At 44.7% G+C, this 25705-nt stretch overlaps 2 protein-coding genes and 1 long non-coding RNA gene across 17 annotated transcripts in view; 1 reads left to right on the top strand and 2 right to left on the bottom strand.

Moving 5' to 3' along the window:
- Positions 1–15837, top strand: part of LOC120818463 (rho guanine nucleotide exchange factor 9) — a 41856-nt gene extending 26019 nt beyond the window's left edge. For 6 of the 14 annotated variants that reach the window (XM_040175560.2, XM_040175563.2, XM_078102074.1 and 3 more), the window contains 9 exons: positions 343–522; positions 2399–2599; positions 4077–4256; positions 4475–4707; positions 5684–5813; positions 6728–6859; positions 8614–8857; positions 9123–9191; positions 11226–15837. In XM_040175560.2, the coding sequence (XP_040031494.2) occupies positions 343–522; positions 2399–2599; positions 4077–4256; positions 4475–4707; positions 5684–5813; positions 6728–6859; positions 8614–8857; positions 9123–9191; positions 11226–11401 (1545 nt within the window). In that variant the 3' untranslated portion in view covers positions 11402–15837. Of the gene's footprint in view, positions 1–342; positions 523–1204; positions 1295–2398; positions 2600–4076; positions 4257–4474; positions 4708–5683; positions 5814–6727; positions 6860–8613; positions 8858–9122; positions 10322–11225 lie in introns of those variants that run through there. The other 8 variants (XM_078102067.1, XM_078102066.1, XM_078102072.1 and 5 more) reach the window with 4 other exon arrangements.
- Positions 15068–23890, bottom strand: LOC120818480 (ankyrin repeat and SOCS box protein 12). 2 transcript variants are annotated; one of them, XM_078102075.1, is made up of 5 exons: positions 23844–23890; positions 23439–23495; positions 18031–18355; positions 16873–17401; positions 15068–16778 (listed from the first exon to the last, which is right to left on the bottom strand). In XM_078102075.1, the coding sequence occupies exons 3-5, from the start codon at positions 18313–18315 to the stop codon at positions 16633–16635; spliced, it is 960 nt and encodes a 319-aa protein (XP_077958201.1). In that variant the 5' UTR covers positions 18316–18355; positions 23439–23495; positions 23844–23890; the 3' UTR covers positions 15068–16632. The 2 variants fall into 2 exon arrangements, with proteins under 2 accessions (XP_077958201.1, XP_040031541.1); XM_040175607.2 differs by lacking the exons at positions 23439–23495; positions 23844–23890 and adding an exon at positions 18662–18894.
- A 764-nt stretch (positions 23891–24654) lies between these two features.
- LOC144406294 (uncharacterized) lies at positions 24655–25667 on the bottom strand. Its single transcript, XR_013467543.1, has 3 exons — positions 25567–25667; positions 25244–25372; positions 24655–25150 (listed from the first exon to the last, which is right to left on the bottom strand). It is a non-coding gene; the product is annotated as an uncharacterized LOC144406294 (long non-coding RNA).
- Positions 25668–25705: the final 38 nt, after the last annotated feature.

Genomic DNA, 25705 nt, shown 5'->3' with positions numbered 1-25705 from the left:
GTCTTTTTTGTGTTGTTGCATTTTGTTGTGTTGTGCTGTCGCCTGCGTCGGACATTGTGTTGTTCTATTTGCAATCCCTAAACTGCCAGTGGGCCGTTGCTGTGAGGGAGTGTATTTGCATCCATTAGTAATCCGAGTGGGCTTAACAACAGGGATTCACACAGATCAAGGCCAAAATTAGGCCGAGCACTGCATCGCGATCACTTTTAAATTAGATTTAAATGCTGTTTTTGCTCACAGCGATCAATATCCATTGGACAGTTCCTGCGGTGCTCTTCACATTGTCTGGGATATGAGAATAAAACTTAATATATCGCCTGTCTTTCCCATCGCTTTCTCTAGTTGATAAGTGGAGGTTCAATCGTCAACGCTGAGGCGGTATGGGACCATGTGACCATGGCGGACCGGGAGTTGGCGTTTAAGGCCGGTGACGTCATCAAGGTGCTGGACGCCTCCAACAAGGACTGGTGGTGGGGCCAGATTGACGAGGAGGAAGGATGGTTTCCCGCCAGCTTTGTACGGGTGAGTTAGCCGCTTCCATGGCTGGCCAGCAACCATAGACACAACACACACCCACGCACACGCGTAGACGGAGGCACATGAACATATGCACACAAGCTGATAAACATGCAGGGGAAGGAGCACACAAGCGTTCTGTCACATACACAAAAACCCACACGGACGCACACTGTTCAACATTACGCTATTTAGAGCACACGTAACACTCAAGAGATCTGAGAATAGCTGGCTAAGTGCCTTTATCGGGGTATTCAGGTGTTCTTCATTAACAATACAGATAAAGATGCTGATGAAGCCCTTTTTTTTTGTTTGGCATCAAATTCAGTTCCTACACTTAAAATCCACTTATATTTGAAGCGTCCTCATTTTACATTGTGATTAAGTATCACCGATACAATATGTGAGCTCAACTTAACCCAACACAGAGGTCTGATGCGGCCGAAGGAAGAATGAGCATCCTTGTTTTCAGGTGGAGGCTTCCCACAGCCGAGCATCCCCCTTCACCTCCCCCAACCCTCCCCCTCCCTCCCCCCCCCCCCTCCCACCAACCCCCCACAGACACTCATCATGGCCATTCCCACTTGTCCACCCTTCCCATATTCACTCCTGAGAGGGCAGGGCAGACAGGCTGACCGACTGTCAACCAAAAAGTATCTCTCTGTTCTGTCATTCTCTCTCTCCCAAGGTGGAACCCCACCCTCCTCAGCCCCAAACAAAACAGGTTTTCTATATCAACCCCATAGCAACTCCACGGTTCCAAAACACCACGTCAAAGGTGCGTTTTTTTTCCCCCCACTCCATCTACCCATCCAGCCTGCCCGCCCACCCGCCCGCTCCAGTCTGTCCACGCGGCGTTCCCACGACATCACCAAACATTAACGTTACGTCAACTAACAGGACGTCTTCACATCATTCTCGACGGGGGTCGATAGAGAGGGAGAACTGATAACTCGAATGTAAAGTAATGTTAAATGTCTCCTCAACGGCCTTCACTCAAATTCTGCAAAAGTGTTCGTATAAAATTGGATGGCTTTTGGAATCATTATTCCTGGTAATATTCATGGAGATTTTCGATTTGAAATATGTATCGTGCATTTTTCTGCTCTCTATTTACTGTTGACTCTATTAATTTACTATTTCTCAGTGTTTATGCAGCGCGACTAGTTCTAGCCTGCACTCAAAGCTCCACTACCCGTCACTCTGCTTGTCTGTGGCGCTGCATTTCTCATCTTGTGTTTGGCATTCTACCCCTCGGGTTCTTTGATGTTCTCTTGGCTAACTGTGTGTCATCAGGTGTTGGCTGCTGGACATCTGAAACCATGCACACGTGGCCCTTTCTATGAGCAATAGTGGAATACACAATGTATGTGGTCCTGTGCGTGGGTGGGTGTTGGTGAGTGCATGCTCATGTGTGGAAATTGTGAGTGCGCGTGTGTGTGTATATGCATGCGTTTGTGCAGAAGGCTGGGGGATTGTTTGGAGTCACACACAGGGCCGTAGTTGGGCATTGAATATCCTCTGGCCACCAGCCTCAGCAAGAAGCTTATTTTAAGTCTGTCCCTTTCTAAAAAGCTGGACCAACAGTGTTACCTAATGTCCAAGCTGACAGAGACCCCCAAATGACGCTCTGTGTGTGTGAGTTGTGTGTTCATTTTTGTGCATTCATGCTCATGAGGTTTGCGTAGTACCACTTTTATGACAATGTTTTGTGATGTGAATCACAAAATTACAACAAAAAGAAATGTTTGTTTACTTATACCTTTTTTCCTGTCAGATTTAGTGTCATAGCTGAGCACATTTTTTATTCAAGTACGTGTGTGGCTGTGTGTGTGTGTGTGGATGTGTGTGTGTGTGTGTGTGTGGATGTGTTTTCACTCAGCTGTGGGTAAACCAGGACGACGTGGGAGGGGAGCCGGCCGAGGGGACCAGCGAGGTGCAGAACGGGCACCTGGACCCGACCAATGACTGCCTGTGTCTGGGCTCGCCCCTCCAGAACCGAGACCAGATGAGAGCCAACGTCATCAACGAGATCATGAGCACGGAGAGACACTACATCAAACACCTCAAGGACATCTGTGAGGTACTGAAAACCCACCAACACGCACACGCACACACACACACACACACACACACACACACACACACACACACACACATACGTCCAGTGCTGTTCCAGGGCACGCTTGTTTAGTTCCAGTGAGCAGCCAGCTTGATGATACACGAGTGTCTAGTAGGAATTCTTAACACTCCCACATTCACACTTTCATTCGAGACATATTTATTTTTATCAAAACGTTCCAAAAATAGTTTTCTTCCTTATTAATCTGTTTTTTGTAGATAAGAAGACACAGTGGTGGCAGCAGCCACACTCTTCTTTCATTATGATTCATGCCGAAGTGGCAGGTTCAAATTCACACCTAATGAAATGAAACAAGGGCCTTGCTGTCCGTTTCATTTATAGCACACCGAGCCTTTTATAAAAACTCAAAACATAACACGTCCAAATTTAAATCTCACTCTCAAAAATGTGGGAAATATTTATAACCACACGTTTCCTGATAAAACTGTAAAAACAAATTCACAAAAATACAAGTCAGTTAAAGTAGTGTGGCGTAATTTTTGTTTTTTTCATGACAGGCTGTAATTTCTAAAAAAGTGCCTCGTTGCCTTTGTGCAAGATTCATAGAGGTCAAATGTGAAGACAGAACACAACACCTGCATAATGACTTTGGGTCGGGCAAGTTTTTATAGTGCAAATTGTTTTGCTTATCTAATCATCTTTCTCTCTGTGTATCCTTTGTCCGGGTGAAGCATAACATGTAAAAATAGCTGCTGTAAAGCATAAATTTCACCTTCTCACCTGCACACTTTGGCTGTGTAAATACCCGGCGTGTTTACAGTACAGGCGCATGCACGAAAGAGCCTTTAAATGTTCAATGTAAATGTTATGTTCAAATTATTATTCATCATAACTATTTGTGTGTCAAACTTTGTGTGTCACAGAAATTAGGGTTTCAAAATTTTAGAGCGAAGTATAATATAAGTATAAAGTATAATCATAATCATGTATTTTACTCTCTGACTGTCGGCCCATTTGGGAAGAGACTTTTCTCAGCTTTAAATTATTTTCATTGAGGTTGACTGTGCAAAACAAAAAAACGGCTTAACGTATGTATTCCATAGACATAGAGAATTCTGGTTGGTGGAGTGTGAAAAAGGAAAAACTTTTCCCAAAGTGCAGAATCTTTAGGGCATTTAATTAACCAGAAGAATCAGACTGACTGAAATTGAGGCCACAGTTCGACCTACACAAAATAGTTTTTGCCTCTGCAGAAGCTTCGGAGTCATAGTTAATTTGGATTCCAATTAATTATATTCAAGGAGAGACTTTAGATGTTTATTAACAAAGAATGATCAAAAATAGTGACTGGATGTAACAAGCGGTGGCCCGCATCGCGCACTTGTGGCGCACCATGTCACAAATTAGGAGCAGATTCTTAAACTACTGCACATCGCCTCTGAACGCCTCGTACTAGTTGTAACCCATATTGTTTCAGGGCTACCTGCGGCAGTGCAGGAAGCGCGTGGACATGTTCAATGACGACCAGCTGAGGGTCATCTTTGGGAACATCGAGGACATCTTCCGCTTCCAGATGGGCTTTGTTAGAGACTTGGAGAAACAGTACAACACGGATGACCCACACCTCTCTGAAATCGGACCATGCTTTTTAGAACACGTGAGTCCGTTTCTCCTTTATATAACACAAACAGTTTGTCAAGATAATGAGATAATTAAGTCATGATCTCGAAAAAGCCGCTCTAATGAAAGTTTTAGAGACCGGATTTGCTCCTCCGTACATGTCGCCGCGCTTCTCCCCGGCTCGTTTTATTAAAAAGGATTTCTGTTTCATATTCGCCCCTCTAATCTCATATCCTCTGCTCTTTTCATCTACAGCAAGATGGTTTTTGGATCTACTCAGAGTACTGTAACAACCACTTGGATGCCTGTATGGAACTGAGCAAACTGATGAGGGACGGCAGGTATCAGCACTTCTTCGAGGCCTGTCGCCTCCTCCAGCAAATGATTGACATTGCCATAGACGGCTTCTTGCTCACCCCTGTCCAGAAAATCTGCAAATATCCACTCCAATTGGCTGAGCTTCTCAAATACACAGCGCAGGAGCACAGGTACTGTACGCTTTGTCCAAAGACTCTTTAAATCCGGATCTGAACGTGTTGCTTTTGATGCCATTACTGATGCATCATTGTGTTCCAGACGTATTGTGTTGCTATGCAGCCGTTGCAGGGGTTGGGTTTGTTTTATTGAAGGGGGGATTATCCATGCATGACCTGATACAAATGTTATGTCTTGCTGTTCTGCCGGCTTACTGTGAATGTTGCGGAGGGAAACATTTCATCAAGGACTTTCAATTGCGTCAAAAATGTAAAACACTGCTTCTCATCGTCATTCCGCATCATCTGCATTCCAATTCACGGCCGTAGGATCATTGCACAGAACTCTGGATATAAATAGATTGCAGATTAAGTATGAATTTGGGCTTTTGCTGGCACACGTCCGAGCAATAACATTCCCAGCACCGCACAGAAGCACAGTAAACATTTGCCGATACCAGATCGTCCAGATGTGCAAGCTCATGCGTGCAAACTCACAGAAAAAAATGTGCGAGTGATTCAGCGTGTCTCAGCGAGCTCCAGGTCATTGACAAAGCACGTGTTCTCAGCCAGAGAGGGACAGCAGCCAGCTCTGCCTGCCAGATCACAGTGTTTGACTGTTTGGAGCGGTAGAGAATCTGTCTGCTCCCTGTCACACACACACACAGCCATTATTTTCCAAAGTGAGGATTGGATCCATTGCATCTCTGAGCTAGAGGGATAAACCCAGCTCAGTTAGCATAGACACAGTCAGAGTTAACAGTGACTAGAGAAATTGGTTGATTAGAATTATTTGGTAGTTGTATGTTGTTTTTGCTGTTTCAGCAGCAGCTGCTACTGGAGTTTATGAGCCCAGTCCTTTAATAGGCTCCTCTGTATCTTTCTCTGCTGCAACATTACATGTCTTTTTTTAATGGGTGTCCAAAATCCAAAAGCTATAAATGTACCCTTTAACACTTCAGGAGTACTTATGTATACACTGTGTCCGTAGTGATTATCGATACGTGGCAGCTGCGCTGGCAGTAATGCGGAACGTCACTCAGCAGATAAACGAGAGGAAGAGGAGGCTGGAGAACATCGACAAGATCGCCCAGTGGCAAGCTTCTGTTCTGGACTGGGAGGTACGTGCGTACGTGGACTGTGGGCTTCTTCTAAGCATCCGATGTGCACTGATCCTCGTTTTTACTGGCAGAATGTGCTTCAGTCTGTTTAGTCCATCTGTTGAGTCACGCCCAGGGGAGGGAAGAACTTTTACTTAATTTATATCAATTACCTGAAGTTCTGAATAACAGGATTTGTGGAACCGTGGATCTAGTGAAGAGTGGAGGGGAAAAGGTCAAAGGGGGGGCAGCGTTGGTTCAACAATATGATTGTCTGAGGAGATCGTGGAAAAATGTGGTTGGTTTGGGGTAGAAGATTTACAGGCAGAATAAAGAGAGTCTCCCCGACTGAACCTAAGCTTCAGTTATTGTTTTTACCTGTTTGTAAAAGTCACTCCTTGAATGCCTTGAATGTTTGTCTATTTAACAAACCAAAAATGGGTTCAATCCAATTTAATCATAATTTTACTTTGAATCATGTTGGACCAGACCTTAAAAATAGCTAAAAATCAAGGATTGAATTTAAACACCCCCCCACTTAGAACCTAGATCAAATTTTATTCTGTTGTACCAAAGCATTAAACTGTGATCCATTATTAACTTTAGACTAACACTTTTTTAACGGCTGCCCTTTTGAGATGGATTGGACAAAAATAACTAATGTGAGGCTCAAAGAAAAGTTACTTCAAGGATATTAATAGAGCTGTATTGCTATGGCCTGCGTAAGCCAACAACCAGGCCCTTGTCGGCCCCGCGCTGCAGTGGGAGCTGTGGCTACTGAAGCCTGAGGCTTTTCAGCTAGCTAGCGACCACGATGAGTAGACCGATCTTTCCCGTGTGCTGTTTCTTTTGGCCCTTGCATCCCAGTGCATTGTTGTACCTATTCTTTGGCATTTACACACCGTGCGTGTGCGTGTGTTGGTCTGTGTGTCCAGGGGGATGATATCCTGGACCGGAGCTCGGAGCTCATCTACACCGGGGAGTTGTCATGGATCTATCAGCCCTACGGACGCAGCCAGCAGCGAGTGTTCTTCCTCTTTGATCACCAGCTGGTTCTCTGTAAGAAGGTGGGTTCTCTCTCTCTCTCTCTCTCTTTCCCTTTGTTCGCTTAATTTTTTTTTTAAAACACCATATTGGCTGAAAACAAGCTGAGAAGCTCAACTGCGCCCTCGTCCGGTTGTCTTGAAACGGCTGGTGGCAGAGGCGCGTGGAGACAGACCACGCGACGTCCTCAGCCACACTCGAGAGCTGCAAATAGATTACATAAAACCGCATGAGACGCACACCGCCCTCGGCGAAGACGCCATCAAATGCTCAGCACCAAAATGGAGCGGTGGTGGTTTGGGCTCTAATGCACCTTAGGCTGCGCTCTCCTGTCAGACGGATGTTCACGCTCGACTAGACCTCAACAACACACGCGCGCCCGCAGAGACACACCGGGGCGGGAGAGGTGCGTCATCACGCGCACGTGCGCACACACAGAGGAGCAATGCTTTCTTACACTTACACGGATAAACACACACGCACAGAAGGATCCAACAGAGACGTGCAGATACAGTGTCTTGCTGTTTCTCCGATTCCGTCCTTATCACTTCTATCGCTGTCCATCATCTCTGACACCTGAAATTAAATCACGCGTTGGTGCAGATCCCCCCGTGTGTGTGTGTGTGCGTGTGTGCGTGCGTGAGCGGTTCCGGTCCGCTAAGATTCTTGGTTCCACACACACAAAAGCATCCTCGGTACAACACTGGTAGCTTTCGGCCCCCAGGGTGTGTAAGTAACACGTCCCATATAGCTTTCCATCTTTTCCATTTATCTCGTCCCTATCAGCACACGGATGCAGATTTGTCTCGGCACAATTATTAAAAGATTGCTGCTCTTGTTTTTTTTTTTATCTTTACCTGCCCTTCCCTTATAGTGTGGCTGGAGGTAATTTGTTCCCTCAGGCAACAGTCAAGATGAGGATTTTATTTACGGGGATGTTTTATTCCGGCACAGTAACACGGGTCATGGTTACTGATGAACTGTTGTAGAGGCAAACATATGTTATTATTCTGATGATTGATTAATTAGTATTCACTTTGTTTCTCTCTTGTGATTGTAAACTGAACATCATTGAGTTTTGGACCACCAGGGATATATATATATATATATATATATATAGAATAAACTTCTCCTTCAGATCTCTTTTAGTCACAAGGTTAGTGTCACTCTCCGGTGTTTATCTCTAGTTCACTGGGGCCGTCCTTATTTAAGCTGTAGTACTGATGTACTGTCTACCATTTGACAAGCATCTTATATATAGTGCCCTCAAACATTCCTCAATGGAAAGAAAATAATAGTGTCCTTAAATCAAGATCATCAGAAAATGTGCCTGAAACTGATTCATAATTGATTCGTATCAAAGATGTTTCTCCGACAGAACACATGTAAACATTTAGCAGATGTTTGGATTGTAAATTGAGATATTCTTACCTCCTATTTTTTTTATTGGTTGCAGCCTTATAATCAAGTACACCAAAATCCCGATGGTCTTGGAAAATACAATAGTTGAATAAACAATCAAAAACTGTCCAGCATGAGCTTCACAAAGACAGAATTTCTCACAGCGGGATTTTGCTGCTCTACATAATAAACAAGTAAATGTTCTAAAAGTACTTTCTACCTTTTTTGTGCTTGGGGAGTCTGCAGTGTGTTTGCACGACTGGGCAGCAGATGGAAAGGGTTGCATAAGGCGGCAGACTCCAGATACAAGGGGACAGATGCTTGTTGACATCTCTGAGGTTCAGATTAACAGACCTCTCTTCATCCTCCTCCACAGGATCTGATACGCCGGGACATCCTGTACTACAAGGGTCGCATCGACATGGACCGCTACGACGTACGGGACGCCATTGACGGGCGCGACGACGACTTCAACGTCAGCGTGAAGAACGCCTTCAAACTGTGCAACAAAGACAGCGAGGAGATCCACATCTTCCTGGCCAAGAAGCCGGAGGAGAAGATCCGCTGGCTCAGGGCCTTCCACGAGGAGAGGAAGATGGTGCAGGAGGATGAGAAAATCGGTTAGTCACCCCCCCTCCCTCCCTCCCTCTGTACATCCCCGTTTGGAACGCTTTAGTTCCACTCACAATGGACGTTGGAGTGTCAGCTCCATGTTGCATTTGGTGCAGTAGTGGCTACGGGCTGATGTTCTTCAGCACCAAACATGTATTCCCCCTACGAGGGACGGTTGGAAAAAGCACTCAATGCTATTTAGCGAGGCGCTGTAAAACGCTGGCTTCTCATGGCTGATCATCTTGCCCCTTTGCGATTTTGTTTGCTGTTCAGGTTTCGAGATCTCTGAGTACCAGAAGCGGCAGGCAGCCATGACGGTGAGAAAGGTGACCAAACAGAAAGGTGAGGCAACAAGAAGATATCAGGTGATTTCCCTTTTCTTTTCCTCGCTGGTGTGCTCTGTCTTCTCATCGCTGTTTACTCTCTTCTCCTTAACCTGCTCTCTTTTGTGTCTTCCACTTTCTACACCCCTTTTTTCGAACATGCCCACTTTGTTTATGAGTGGACGTAGACTATCTGTGTGCTGAGTAAGCTAGAAAAAGTCACGTTGATCCATGTCTTCTCGTTACATTATTTTCAATCTACTTCGTTTGAGTCAAATGTCTGTCGGCCCGTACGCAGGGTTCAATCCATTGGAGGTATGAAGCAGCTGTTAAGCATCAATGAAAAGACAGAGGGCTGTTTGCATGACGTATTGAGTTTAAAGGGTGATAGCGGTGATGGTGACGCGCGGGTCCTGTGACGCGCTGGTCTACAACAAATGTCCGACTGTTTGCATTTGTTCTTTTACTGAGTTAGGGCGGTTGTTGGTCGCTTCCATTTAAAACAAGATTTTCAACGTATACCAGAAATCTTCTGCGCTGCACCAGTGTTTTGCAGTTGATTCATTTGGTTTTATTACCAAAAAAATCTGAAATGTAACACCTTTACTTTTAGTAGGTTATTCTAGTCAACATAACGCCTTGAAGTGCGTCAGGAGGGATCAGGTTTTTTTGGTGATTTGAACTAGTTCTGTTGCCAAATATGTAAAAATACGGTAAAACGCCAACGGCCGCTGACTATCTCAGTATCAGAAAAACATGTCAAGCAAGTTATTCAAGATGCTAATTCCAGGCAACCAGACAAAGGACCCACATGTGAGAGTCGGTATCATCCTTTAAGTTTTAGCCGTTTTAGGGCCAGGCTAGATGTTTGTACATTTACCATTACTGATGTTCTCGCTATTGCCAGTTTCACACAGAGCATGACCATCCATTAAGGTTCTAATTAACCAGTGACCCCCACTAGAATGTTCTCACTGACGTTAGGATCCCTGTAGATGTCTATGTAAGTAAATGTTGTGTGTTTCAAAGTGCTGTATGTGTACATGGCTGGCACAAGGTGAAGTACTCTCTTGAATTTCAGATTCATTTATAGATTTCATCTTGAGAAAGAGGGCCATGTTGTATGGACATGGTTTGAGAATGATAAAGGTATATGCATTGGAGTTCTCCTTAGAGATAGCACAATAAGATGCCATGGCAACTGCTAAGCAGCATTGGGAGGTGTTGTGATTAACGTTGGCATTGGCGCATGAGGTCACAGTCTGACCTGTTTAATGACACTATCTTGGCTATCCAAGATTTTCCCTTCAAAATGCTAAAACAGCGTTTGGCCAAATACCCCCCCCCCTCCCCCCACCCCCCTCTCGAGAAAAGACACTGTTCCGCACCTTTTCATTTCTTCCAAAGATGCCATGGCAACTTTTGAATATTTCATCTCCAAATATTGATTGTATCTAATTTTGAACTGCACTAGAATAGTTGTGATGCTTGTAGACCGTAGCTAAATGACATCGTAGGCTGTAGTTAAATGCATATTAACGGCTTTCTGTTGGCTCTATTTTTGCCGCTCTTGTGTTCTCAAGTGTCGAGGGTGCTATTCAAACAAATGTGCTGTCAACAAACGTGGAAGAACAATGCCTGTTGTCCAAATGCCTGGTTTCATCGCTCCGATGCAATCTGCTGTCTCTCTTGTTTTGTCTGCTACAGACTTTGATTGAATAGCATCTTCAGTCTCCCTTGTGTCATGGCTAGTGCTGAATTCCACTCATGTCCCAATTCAGCTGTCTCTACATGGTCATACTGTGGCATATCGTGGGTTTAATATGCAGGAATGTTGACTCTGAAGACTCATCTTGTACGTCTACGTGCCTGTTGTCTTTGGAAGCATGACTTGGTGTTGTGTTTTTGTGTCCGTTAAAGAGACGTTTACTGACTTTGTTTCCTGTTCGCTATCCACTTTTTTTCTTCTCTCGCTTTGTGTCCTGCGCTACTTCCTCCTTTTCCCCCTCCCCCTCACTCCCCCTTCTTGCTATTTTTGCACCTGCCTTCCTAGGTGTAAACAGGTGCACGCCCCCCTCATACCCGCCCCCACAGGACCCCCTAAGTGCGGGGCAGTATGAGGTAACGGAGGACATGGCACAAGGAGAGGTTTTTGAATTCAGTCAATCCAAAAGAGGCCAGGCTCCTTTCTGGCAGAATTTTAGTAGATTAGCTCCATTTAAGAAATAGAGAAACACGGACTCTTCTGAAGGACCAGCTATTTTTCTTAGAAGCACTAAACACTGGAGGATCTTGTCCCATGATGAAGAAAAATACAAAAAAAACACACACAAGAGACTTTTGAAATGATGGACCATTGTTAATATAGCGTGTGACTGGAAGCAGCAAGAGGACAGAAGACTTGGATTTAAAACTTTGAGAAAAATGAAAAAAGCATCACAACTGATATCTGTTAGCAACGTTCTTAGTTATCATGCTTCTCCAGCTGAGTGGCTTGTCTACAGCTCTTTCCCCTCCAATTCTGCATCGTCACGCCATCTGAATGTCCCTGAGTTTTTCAAATTGTCATATTAATCTATTTTTAATCCAATCATCGGGAGGAAAACACAAGGTCGGGACAGGGCATTCCTCGTGGTATGATTGTGTCGACCCTGCTGTGCTGCTATGTGACATCGCTTGTTGAATTCTTCTGAATGTGAGATGGAGTAACGACGGGCCCCCGTGGCGTGCGAGGGACCCGCGAAAGCTCGCCCGTTGGCGTCGTCCCAGCGTTCCGTCCATCTGTCCACTGATCACAGACCAGCCGGGCCGCCGACGTCTGCGTCCGGATCACCTCCTCGCTCACAGCGGCCCACGTTCCGCTCTCTAGCTGCTCGCATGCAGTCCCCCTCGCCCACCCGCACACACCCACCACCCCCATCACCAGGTGTAGTTCAGTATCTCCCTCGCTCTCCCTCGTCCATCCCTCGTCACCTCTTATCTCTCCACCCACCTGCTCCGCCTGCGTGAGTCAGTGGCTCTCAGAGGAAGAGCTTCCCTCTTTTGGAAACCTGCCATTGGCCGTGATATGATGCATCAGGGAACGAATCAATCGTTGGGACACCGATAGAATAGTTACATCCGCCCACCAACCACCTTTGACAGGGTATTCATAAGCGTTCATGCCGACGATGCGCCGACAGGCCTTTGCCGCTCGGATTGAACAGCTGGGAGCAGGAGATTGGTGGTGCCGTGGTTCCACCTGCCCTGTGTCAGAGCCCCTCCCCACTCCCCCCCCCAGAGACCACCCCTGTAGCACTGTGCCGGCATCTCACCGGGCGCTTGGAAAGAGAATAGCCGACCCCCCCCACCCCTCCCCGGAAAGGAAACAGCGAGATCTAAGAAGCGATGTTGAGGCATTGGCCGAAGTCTAGACTAACGTGTCTCTTTTTCACGTCAGTTGTCAAAAGAAAGACTCCTTCGGCCGGCTTCATTATTTCCTGTTGCTCACACTATAAAAAGCACAGCACACATTCAGTCTGCGGGGGGGGGGTTTCCTTTTCTGCCGGTTTGAGTAGGAGCGGCGATAACAGCGCGCCATTTTGGAGCAAACCCCCTAAACCAGCACAAAGGGAAGCATATACATGAACTAACAGGTTGTGAGTCAGCACTGGAGGAATGTACGGTGCAGAAGAGTGAGCCAACATAGAAAGTTGAAGCTAATCTGTAGCATGCAGCTGTCCTGTCACAGATTGATGCATCTCTAAAGGCTGCAGCTCCGAAGCTTGGCACTCCTCCCCGATGTTTTTCCACTTCTGATCCGTGTCCTGGCAGTAGGCTCGGCACCGTTAAGTGATTTACACAGGACCCGGTCGGATTGTCGTGTTGTGAGATCCTGCCATATGCTACTAGCAGTGTTAGAAAGGAGAGGATCCAAGCGCCGTTCACACACATCATGAAGATATATTGTTTTCTACAGTTGGAATGTAAGTGACACACAAGTCCGTGGTTTGTGATCATATTTGGACCTCCGATACAGAAGTACATTTTGTGTTGAATTATATCACCCCGTACATATACAGTATGACAACTTGTGCAATGTGATATATCATTATATATCTTCACTATCCACTACAACGTGATATGAAAGAGTTATATATAGTTCTATGTCATTTGTTTGCCTGCTTATAGGCCTTATAACCTATTGGAGAAAAAAAAAGAGACCGTAGAATTGCTTTGTGTGTTGTGTAATTTATGTTTTTGTTTCAGTAAAGACGGTTTAGACCTGCGTGAGTTGGCTGCTGGTGTCTGGAGAGACGGCTCCCAGTGAGATTGTTTTGGAAGATAATTCCCTGGTCTGGCACAGCTAAAAGATATGGTTCCCAGGCCATGATAACCTCAGGTCCCGTGCTACGCACCCCCCCCCCCCCCCTCCTCCAACACCCCCCAGGCTCCCTCACCTCCCCCATTCCCCTACTCGCACCACCCACCAACATACAGACACAAGCATGCAGGCAAACACAAACACACAATCCCGCGCACTTGCTGGCCCGTTCTGCTGCGGAGAGGAGAGATGCTATCTAACAGTGCCTTCCAGCATTCCACTAGTGATTATCTATTCCGTTTCACAGGCAGATTTGAATTAGTCATGTATTTTCCCTTCAGTGTGCGACTTGCCTCTCTCTCTCTCTCTTTGTTTTTCTCTCTCTCGCTCGCACACTTTGGGAATTCCTCGTTCCCCAGTGCACGAGATCCACCCGGACAGAAACGTAGAGGTCAGACCTTTTCCACATGAGTAGATACTGTGCCGTCTGACTGAAACACACCTTATTATATTATACCACGCGTACATAGCGCTAATTTTATTGCACAAAAAGAGGTTCATTCTAATTTCAGATGTTTAGAAAACTACATAGGATTCCTTAATTGTCATATACATGTTGAAAGATGGTTTCCTTTGAATATATAGTAGGAAGCAGACTTTCATTAGCCAAGTTAGTTTCCCCTTTTCAAGGTATATTATTACTAGTGAGTTATGAATCAAAAGAAGAATCATCTATTTTACCGTTATCAGCTACACACTGTAAATAATGTAAAAAGAACAGATCATATATTTGGATATTGGTATTTTGCGTTGGAGACGAATGTTGTTCCAGTTCTAGCGTGCGGTAGACCTCAGTACCCGGTAAATGCATGCTTGTGGCATCCAATATTTTGCATGAGACTTTAGACAAGTCCCGACAGATTGTTTGGTTTCATTTAACTTCCAATGGGATTTTTTTCTGGTTTGTTTGTTTCCTCACAACGCGGAACCATTCATTTGTGAAACCCATGCCATCTCACTGAGGGGAGTTCTCTTCTCAGTCCACCCGTCTCCTGCTCACGAGACACTACAGGTTGTAGCTTGGGTTTTTATTTATTAGGTTGAGGGGACACACCTTTCCTCGTGCTCAAAGACTCAACTGTTGATAGTCAAAATGAAAGACTCTAATGTTCTGTTTGCCCAGATACATTGGGTACTATTAACTGTAAACTTATTCTGAAGTCTTTATCGACTCTTTTCTTTGACTCCAATCTGCACTGTCATGGTCCAAACTGCTGGTTATTTTTTTGGAATTCCATTAAATCGCTGAGGAAAAACGGGTATCATTTTTCTATGACAACAGTGAACCAAATAGGAGTTAGCACTGATCATGGGCGTTTGTGTATAGATTTGTAGTCAAGCAGAAGAGCTCAATAAATGCGAAACCCTTTTGGGATGAGCTAAAAATAAAACATAATCCTGAAGACGCATTCACACACATACACACACACGCACACACACACGCACACACAGTACTTCATTGCAATTCATATCATGCTCTTGTTTCTACTTAAGAAATGATTCTTTAAAGTGAAATGACTTGACACTACAAATTAATTCCTCACTTGTATTTATTGAATAGCGTATTAAATAGAACCATTTTGGCCACATTGTTCAAAAGGATGTATACATTATTTTTATTATGTAATTAGCATTCTGACCTTGTGCTGAGAACTGAGTGGACAGCTTTCTGTGTGGAAGATTTCTTTTCCCTTCCATTTGCGGTCATAAAACCGAGACAGACAATTTAGCAGACAGTCATTTGGATGCATCAGGCGTTGCTCAGATTTATGTAATTCCTTTTAGTCCAGAGTGCGCGTGAGCCACTCGCGTTTAGCATCGCAACATCTCCAGTAGGAACTCTCTGCAGTGTCGTTTCCGAATAGTCAGGGTACAAACGGAGTCTTCTACCAGCCATAGAGCGACGGGGTGTCCAATGACAACAAGGTAAAAAGAAGACTGGCATTCCACGTTCGGAATCTATTCATTGTATATTACCATCTAGTTTAAGGTCTGGATTTTTGCCTCACACAGAAAAGATTTACTCACTATATCCATATCCTTTTGTCACCATATGCAAGCATATGCCATTTTTATTTCTTGCTGGCCTTTGAGTTTGATTATTTGTTGTAGAAATGAAAAACCCGAAAAATAATGCCTATTCAATCCAGAAACTGTGAATGGGAGAGTGGAGATGTCAACTGTATGTACATTCTATGTTTTGATGTAATCAGAAGCACTGGGAATATGTTGTACTTCGCTGTAAAAATAAATCCATATCTGATATAGCTGTACTTTTGTTGAAAATAAAACCTCTACAGAACTTCGTGTCGAGGCGTCGATGTGTGAGTGGGAGCATTGTGCTGGGTTTCCTGTTGGGGGGCATTATTTCCTGTTTGCAGGTCCCAATTCCCAACAGCTGACGCATTAACTCCTGTCACAGAGGAAAGATTCAAGGCCACGCAGCCGTTAGACAATAACAGTATCAGGAGGGGTTCCGCATCGCACAAAAAGAGACATTTATACAATTGTAGCAAACAACTATGCTGTTATCAATAAGTAATGAGACTTTGGGCAAATTATCTTCGCTTCCTGTTATGAAGTCCACGGCTGAGAAACCATGTTTTTTTTTAAGGAAGATCTGACAAAAGTACCGAGTGATGCAGACGGCCTGTGTGTGTGTGTGTGTGTGTGTGTGTGTGTGTGTGTGTGTGTCCGGATGTATAAATCTTCCATTGTGTAATGTTACCTGAGAGGAGAGCAGCACTAGAGTTAACGCAAAGAGGCGTTACCACATTCGGACTCGGGCATCAGGAGAGAGTTACTGTGGTCTCTAGTGGTCGACCGCGGCGTTACACTGAGAGGACGCGGCACGCTTCCACCACGGAGCCCTTTGGCCTCTCTCTGTGTTTCACCAAGACAATTCAGTGAGCTTTGTAGATCTATGTAGGTTCACATTTCAATCTATATATAAATGACAAAAGCAAGAATCTATAGCACTCATTGGGAAGACGCAGTGACCTTTTGTACTTGACGGTGAGATCTGGTAGAAATCATCAATGCAGTCCTCAGAAACGCGACCTGTCACTGTCCATACGTTCTGATGATATGGTGAGCATCATATGTGTTCAGAGGATTCGTGCTTCAGATACTTCCTCAGGATCAAAGGAACGTCCAAATTGTTGATAGCCGGCTCTTTATCGGCAAAGGGGAGGTACCTTCGTATTGCCAGCCGAGTCTGCGACATCAGCGTTTTGGGAAAAACTGGAGCAGACACAGACAAACGAAAGTACATCAACTTGTTCACACTTTTGCACGCTCCAATGCACCCTGAACCAAACCCGGATCGGCGTCTCACCTCTCTCTTTGAGCAGCAGAACCAGAGCTTCGTTCTGCTTCGTGGTCTTGTCAATGATCAGTGTGGGCAGATACACGTCCGCCCCAAAGTCCACGAGCAGCTGGATGTACTCCACCCCGCAGCCGTAGCGCAGACACACCTCCAGCACCGTCTTAGGCTGCTTAATCCTGGCCAGCACCTTCCCGTCCGTGCAGTTGTAGTCGGGGTTGGCCCCGTGGAGAAGGAGCACTTTGAAGCAGTCAAGGTGTCCGTACGCAGCCGAGATGTAGAGGGGCCCTCTGCACGCTGTGGCGTTGGAGGCCCACTCGGGCACCTTGGGCCTGGCGTCCACCTCGGCTCCGAAACGCAACAGCTGTCGGAGCAAGTCCACGTGGCCCTCGCGGGCCGCCGTCAGCAGAGGGGTGCAGTTGTTGTGCTGGCTGCCGTTGGGATCGGCTCCGGCCTTCAGCAGGGCAACCACGCAGTCCAGATGTTTCCCACTCACGGCTGTGAACAGAGGCGTCTGGGCCTTCACGTCCAGGCTGTCGACCTGGATTCAAACGCAGCAGCGCGCCAACGCGTTGGGACAGTGGGAAAGCAATGCCGCCGAATCAGCATTCGGCGATCCAAATAATACTGACATATTCTCACCAGTCAATTTGTATTTACTTAATTATGTAATGATTTGAAATCCAATATTCACTCTCATTTTGACACTTCAATGATCTCCACCGACACCTGAGGGAAATATCCTGCTTATTAGAAGCTAAATGTTCCACTGTATTCCTCCCTAGTCCCTTACATTGTCAACGTGCTGCCAGGTAGTAAACAGTGGGTTTATCTCAGCCTTTAATTTGCTCCCTGCTGCCTCTGCCAAACAATCCTTAGGATGGAAAAACAAAAATGAAGAAAAAAGGTATATATAAGGTTCCTTAAACCTGAGGTGAACTGCAGAGGTTTGTATGAGTTCATCTCTGTGCCAGTGACCCCCTTCATATTACATTTAACCATGTGATCATTCTTTATTGTAAATTATGATAAATGCAGCTTCTTAATAATTATTCTATGTTGACACCCCCTTCCCCCCTCCAGACACACACATAGTCAAACACACACTCCAACTACCAAAGATCCATCTCGGCATCTTGCTACGAACGAAAGGCTCTCTCCACATCTCACCTCTGCTCCGTGCTCCAACAACAACTCCAAGCACCTCAGGTGTCCCAGAGCGGCAGCACGGCGCAAGGGGGTTACAGGGACCCCCCAGCCGCTCCGAGCGTTGATAGACCTCCTGTGACTCTCCTGAGACAGAAGCTCAGAGAGCAGAGACGCGTTGTCACTGCTCACGGCGTCGTTCAAGGCCTGACACTGCTCAGCGTCCTCATCGTCCTCCTTGGGCTGCAGCAGGGAGAAGATCTTGGAAATGTCCATCAAACTCATGTTGACAGCTCGTCCCAGAACCATGATGCCACCCCGGGGCTGCTGCGAGTCAAAGCCCCTCCATCTGCAGTGGGCGAAAAATGTCAGCGAGAGACAGTAATACATTCAAACACACACGGTTGACATCTTGGGTTATTTGTGTGAGGAGTGATTCTTCTCTCAACAATGCAAATTCCTCCGTGAAAGGCCGAGAGTGACTTCTTGCCGTGACCAACCGTTACTGCAACAAGACGGTGCGGCTCGTTCACATGACACTTATGTTGCACGAGTCGAATCGAGTCAAATCAAAGCCATAAAGAAAGAACGGTATCCACCGCAGGGCTTCCTGGTTGGCCGAGGGTTACGCAGCAGCAACATGCATCACACTCACCTCCACCCGCTGTGTGCTGCTGTTTTTTATTCCAAAGGCACGAGGAAAGAAGTACAACACTTCCGAAGCGCCAACATGAAGTCACGTGGAGGAAAGACGGCACGAAGAGGAGTGTGTGATGCTTCCACAGGAGCCTTGAGTTGTGAAGAGCACAGTATAGTGTGTGTGAGTGTGTGTGAGTGTGTGTGTGTGTGTGTGTGTGTGTGTGTGTGTGTTAGCAGACAGAGGCGACCGGAGCTCCTTTCCAGGGGGGCAGGGAGGGCTAATTTTAGGCCACAGATGGGGCTGGTTGAACTTCCATTCTTGGAGGGTCCAGGCTCAGGGTTATAATTAGAAAGGTGATACAAGAGTGACACTCCGGCTGTGAGTGGAGAGCGCGCCTGGAATAAAAACCAAAAGGAGAATGGAGACTTCTGCGTCTCCCCACAGGTCGCGCTGCACGAAAGGAGCACGATCCTCCACTTTCAGTTCCAGCTGGTCAAACAGGTATTAAAGGCGACACCACTGCCCTGCAACGTGCTCCCCGCTGTGACAATAAAGCCCAACGGCCAATGAGAATGGCCTTGGGTTTGCCTGCTCCGCTATCACCTGTTTCCGTGATTCACAACAGGTCCAGAGCCAGAAAATGTCAAGTATTTGTGTTCTTCAATACACTTCAACAACCCCCCCGTCCAAGGAGACATGGTGTCAGTGTCAGGAGCTGCCAGTCAGTCAGCTGTCCCTCTGCCAAACCCACCCATGTCCTCATCCTGCTCTGCGTTCAGGGGGGGTGGGGGGGGGGGTCCCGGGACACATCACATTCTTTCAGCAGCTGATGAAGAGTTTCCAGATTCCTGGCCTTCGAATACAGACGTACACTTTATTTATCCACCCGAGCACACAGACGTGTAGCAGTTCAGTGTGGATAACAAAGACAGACCGGACCCGAGAACAGTGAAAAGATTTTTTTATTGCTATTCATACTTTTGGAGATCCAACCAACTTGAGAGGCAGACGGTGCACCAAGCAACCAGGCGTCTGTGGCCGAGGCGGTGCCACAATACTGCACATGTTCTGTAGCTTAGGTCTATTTTTTCTCAGCCTAACTAAGTGGTTTATTTTCCTTTTCTACTTTCCTTTAACTTTAACTTTTATTATTTTATTTTAAACTAACCCATAGCATATTTTATTTTATTCATCGTGCACTCTTGTATTGTCGTCCATTGTTGTTGTCATTGCTGTTACGCACCAACCGCCAAGTCAAATTCCTTGTATGTCGGACATATTACGGCAATAAATGTTTCCTGATTCCTGATTCTTAATCTTTGCAGAAAGCCTCTCGGCTGGCAAATCAAGCAGCGTTATTAAGCCAACGTATGCTCTCCATAGTGCGAGTAGACGCTCTACAAGCCGAGCCTACTTGAAACTCCAAGCTCCACTACAATAGATACTTTAACCATATTTCAAAAATTTCACAGAGAGTCTTTCTATTCTTTGTAGTTTTTATAAGTTGTTCTTATTTCCAAACCCTCTATTTATTAAGGATGAGTTAGAAAATAAACACCATATTACTGCCATACCTTTATTTATTTTAAATGAGTTTGAATCCACAATTGTGTTATTTAAATTGTTTTTTTTTTTTGCATGACACACTGTACTATTAGAACATATAGCTATACACACGCAGTAATTGTTTGATCACATTTGGAAATCAAATCGCAGATAAGAAATCACAGATTACAACATTGTGCATTTGCTCTTCTGGGCCTCGGTGGTTGCGAGAGATGAAAATACCTTGTATCCATTTCCATTGAGCGTCTCCTCTGAGGTGCTGACGTCACCCGATGCATTGTGGGATTTACCTTGTTGATGTTTCAGCTGATGCCTAATGCATCGTTCATAATGAAGAGCTTGGTGCTCTTGTTCCAGCGGTGGTCGTGTGTAACTTTGAGCTAACTGCACTTATCTAACTTTTACTCCATAACATCTCAGAGGCAAATATCGTAATTTTAACTTCCCTCCATTTATTTGACACTGTTTGCAAAGAAGAGCCAATTATTGCATCATCGGTCATCAGCCTTATATATTGAATATATGTTGTCCATTCTATGGATATATGAATAGAAATGGTCATTTAAGTACATTTTGCTGCCAGCACCTTTTGCGCTTTTCACTGTGCTCTAGTAAATAATGAAATGATAAACCCTCCGTCTGTGCTGCTCACTGGTGCAGATGAAATGTGCCCTGAGAGAGAGAGAGAGCCACCCGTCGAGAAATGTTAAACTATTTTTGGTTTATTATGAAACCGTCGCCAGAAAAAATTAACTTTGGCGAGCAGCAGCAGTCCAGTTAATTAACGTGAACACTGCAGTGACTAAAAAACAAACAAACAACAACGACCCAAACAAAGTCACATCCACTCGTCTCCAATAAGATGGGATGAAATATTTCTTTCATATATTTTTCATAGATTAGTGGCTGACTGGTTTAATTATTCTACCACTTCATCCAGCAGTAATACACATGAACATTGTAGGAAACAGCAGATGATTGATATCAATGTCACAATAATATGTAATTTAGTGTTTCCTAAAAAGACACTTTTCAGGTGTTTTTATTTGTCACACTTCTAGATATGCGGCTTCAATGGATCACATCTGAGATGAAAAGAAACATTCTTAAATATAACAGAAAGAACGTCTCTGTTGCCGAGGCTCTGACCTACAATATGTGTTTAATCTCGATGAGTTTTGGAAGTTAATATTTCAATTCAGTGTCCTATTGGGCTCGGTTTTCATGGAATTATGGGATACGCTGTGTAATACACACGGACATTCTGACGTCCTCCAGTTTGATTTACGCAGCAGGAGCAGCTAGAGACACTAAAGCGCGGCTCATCAGAAGCTGCTCAGCCGCTCCGAGACGAGATCTGAAGACCAGGAAAGCGCCTGGATTCTCACAGCGTCCTTTCTCCTCAGATGGGTGTTCCATACCAAACATTGACAGAGACGTTCTCCCTATCTCGTCCTAAAAACCCAATGTGAGAATATGGGGATTCATTTGTACCAAGAGAAGTGTTATTGACGTTAATGCCAGCAGACGTGACACATACTGACAGCCGTGTGCACAGGAAGGAAGAGCAGGATAACGTTCCACATTCGTGTCAGCCAAGGACTTTCTCTCTTAGCCGGTAGTTCCAAACAACAGCCATGAAGGTCAAAATGATTAATAACTACTCCTGCTCCTTATGCAAGTACTTTGGCCAGAGAGGTAATGCAGTTTATACCGAAAGCTGGCTCAAAGAATACTATGAAAACTTCATTTACATTCTATAAAAACAATGGCATTATTTATTCATTCGACTGCCAGCAGACAAACAAGTGTAAAAGGAGCTCTAAATTACCGAGACTAAATGTACCACAGCTGCTTGATTCATCCAAATTAATTCACAATAGAGCTGAATTCAATTTGTCTAATTATACAACAAGCTCTGCAAACCTCGACTTTAACCTTTTATTATTTTCTTATTTTATACTTTGAGTGTTTCCTACATGTTTACGTAACACATCTTGTACAAACCCTACATCTATATGTAGCAGTCTACTTTTTAAACCAACAATGTTTCTTTTGGACTGAGGAGATTTATGATCTTCCAACCGATGGAAAATGTCCCCACAATCCCTGATTTTGAATTCTATAAAGATATTGAGCTCTTGACTTATTAAAAGCTGTAATATTTGTATTTCTATTGTTACTTTCATTTCATGCTGTGAAACTTTTGGGACCCAGGTGCCAATCTAATAAAAATGTTAAAAATCAACTATATGTCGATATTATTTGGTGAATTTCTTTTTATAACAACAAAAATGAGATTTCTCAATGTTTTGAATGTGTCAATCAAAGGAGCCGGCATAATGTTTGGGGGAATAAAACTACACCAGATGCTTTCTGTTATTTCAGTGAATATCGTACTGATCGTTTTAGGCCAATTTGAAGTCATTTTTATGCTGTTATCACTTTTTGGGAATCAGCTTCTTTCCCATGAAACTTTATGGCATATGATAATATAATTTTCAATACTGTGTTATGAATTTTTATGGCCTGTTTTTTAGGACAATTTTTACGGGATTTGTGACATTTTGATGGCATTTTATGACATACTATAATTCAGAGTTTTATGGTATTTTTATAAAATACAACAGTATGACTTTTTAACGACTACTACCACAACAGAAACGACTCATACTGCTACAATCATGACCACAACAACTCCAAAACAAACACTGCAAAAACTTCAGCTATTACTTAATTATAATTATAGTTATTTTCAAGAAAGTCATGTATTTAGTACATTTTGAGTAGATTATGAAAACATTTGAATTCCTTTATAATACCTAATTTAAGGATACATGCAAATACTCAGGCATGATAACTAATAATACGGTTCAAGTTTTATAAAGTTTTATGAAATCTTTATAATTACCTATAAAGTGCTGGACATTATGTATCATAAGTTCAGTGTTAATAGTGTTGTTCTCGGGTTACACAGCACATTAAAACTGCCATAAAATATCATAACTGCTGACTACAGCACCTTTATGAAAGGTAAAGTGGAAGAAAGTATGGGTTTGGATAAATGTAATATTGTGTCATACATTTATATCTGAACATACAATCACAAAGTGCTTTGTGTAATGTGCATTAAATGTGACTTAGATTTCATTAGATAAAGGGCTGTGTCAGCCCATTAAATTGGTAACATACAATGAAATACAAATAAAAAGTAGATAGGATCCACCTTTAATCACCATGATGTCATCGTCTGCGTCGTCGGCTGCTCCTCCCCCAACACTCTGAAAAGCCACAAAAACAAGGATTTTCTGAGGAAATTAAATTAAACCAAATGAATGTGTCCATCACAGACCACAGTGCACCATTTCAAACCTGCAAACGTGAATGCTTACAGTTTATTTTTAATGTTGCAATGTGCAGTATGTCAGTAGAATAGGCTGACAGGAGGTAATGTGGACCCAAGCTGTTGGCTTGCAACACAATTCTGTCCAAAGGTTTCAAATTTAGGGAATTTCCAAGAAGCTCATAACAAAGATAAAGAGACCACTGAATTGTAAATATATTGTATGCTTTAAATATTCAACGACATTTAACACAGCGCAGCTGGTAATGATGAGAAGGTATCCTTCCTCAGGGCTTCGGCGCAGATGAAAACACGTTTTCTCAGTTGGTTTAATGTCCATCTTTTAATGTCCATCGTCTTCCCATATGTCCTCCGTTGCTGCGGCAAAGCTAAACGTGTGTGACAGATAAAAGCAACTGTCTTAACATGCAACACAACTGAGAAAATCTCACGCAAATCTCTTGCTTCCAACTATATTCCTGCCAGATATCAGCCGTCGCTCTGGAATTGATCAGTCACAATGTTGTCACTTGAGTGGTAGAAGATGTTTTTGCGAGGGGGCAAATTTGAGTTTCTTTATGTTTTCTAAAGGAGTCTTTGTGAGTCTTTGGCAGACAATAGCATATTGTGTGTAATTTGGCCTGGAATTGTACCAGTATTCACAGTGCGATAGTATAAATATAACATTAATATACATCGTCAAATCTTTAAACCCCTCAGTAACCTGGAGTGCCATTACGAACATCTCTCACTTTTCCATGTCCAGGCAGTGTGCAACGAGTCCATGACAGAAACCATCCACTGCGGATGAAGTGCGCCGTGTGGCGCGTTGACCACCGGGTGGCGCTGTTAGTTCGTTGATGGCAGGAAAGGCTTCTTCACCAAGCAGTAAAAGCAAAGGGCGTGTAAACACGCTTTGGCAAAGATGACCTCAGCGCCCTCAATGAACTTCATGAAGTTAATATTTCACTTCCAACCGTCCGCTTCCCAGCTGTTGGTTTCTATACTGGGATTTACGCCCCCCCCCCAATAAAAAGAGCGGCCGGCCGCTTGATTTGCAGAATAATGTCACCTAACTAACGAAAGCTCATCGTTGGTTGTGGGATTCAGATAATATATTTAATATGGGAGGAGGAAAAAAGGACTCCCCCCTCTCCCGCCTCCCTCGAGGAGGAGCGGAAAGCAGAGGGGCCGCAGGGAGCGAAGGGACCGACCGTGAGTTTAGGGAGAGTACAAAATGTAACCTCCCCCCCTCCCGGACGGTACGGCAAGAGAGACAGAACGAACCTCCCCCGGGCTCCTGTGTCAAGGTCCTGAAGTTCAGTCCCCCCACCAAAAAAAATCTCAATGCCTCCCTTCAAGGAGGAGGCGACACTCCACCCGGGTGACTCATTGTGGCCCCCTGGGGGCCAGTGTGTGTGTGTGTGTGTGTGCGGGGGGGGGGGGGGGGGGGGGGTTGCTATAGTTGCTATACTTTCCTCCGCTCCGTGTTTGTGTTGTGCTGCAGGAACAGGCTTCTCCGGCCTTGACCGCTCTTATCAGGAGGGAGAAGACACAACCGCGGCTCCATCGCAGACTAAACACGCGGCGCAGCTCTAAGCGAGGGAACAACGTTTGTGTCAATTTCCACCGATTCACAGGACAGAAAAAGGAAGCAAACTTATTTTTTCTGGGACGGGAGTCCACACCTTGGGGGAGTTTTCTCGTAAAGCCCTTCGATGCCTCTCCCTGGATTTGGGAGGAACTACTCGGTGGAGACGTGCGGGTCACAGCAACCTGGGGTTGCCTTAGCAACGGCTAAGGAACGTGGAGTTGCCCTGGCAACAGATGAAATGAGGGGTTACCCTGACAAAAAAGCAACAGGAACTCATTTAGAAAGACCTCGCTGTCCTTTTTCAGACTGATAGCTGCAGAGATGATGGGCACAGTAATAATACAATGAAAAGGACAATGTTGTGGTGGAGTCAAACATATTCCCATCTCTTTATTTTGACACACAGGATAAACCCACCTAATAAACACTAATCCATATGCTGAGGTGGTGTCCTCGGTGACCAGCCAGCCACAGCTGTGTGTGTTCACACCACTAAGGAGCAAAAACAAACGTCTAGTCTTTGTTCCGTGTAAAAAAAAAAACTGTTTACAAGGTT

The sequence above is a fragment of the Gasterosteus aculeatus genome, chromosome 4, assembly GCF_964276395.1.
Source record: "Gasterosteus aculeatus chromosome 4, fGasAcu3.hap1.1, whole genome shotgun sequence".
Taxonomy (NCBI): domain Eukaryota; kingdom Metazoa; phylum Chordata; class Actinopteri; order Perciformes; family Gasterosteidae; genus Gasterosteus; species Gasterosteus aculeatus.
This window is presented reverse-complemented; position numbering and strand designations above follow the sequence as displayed.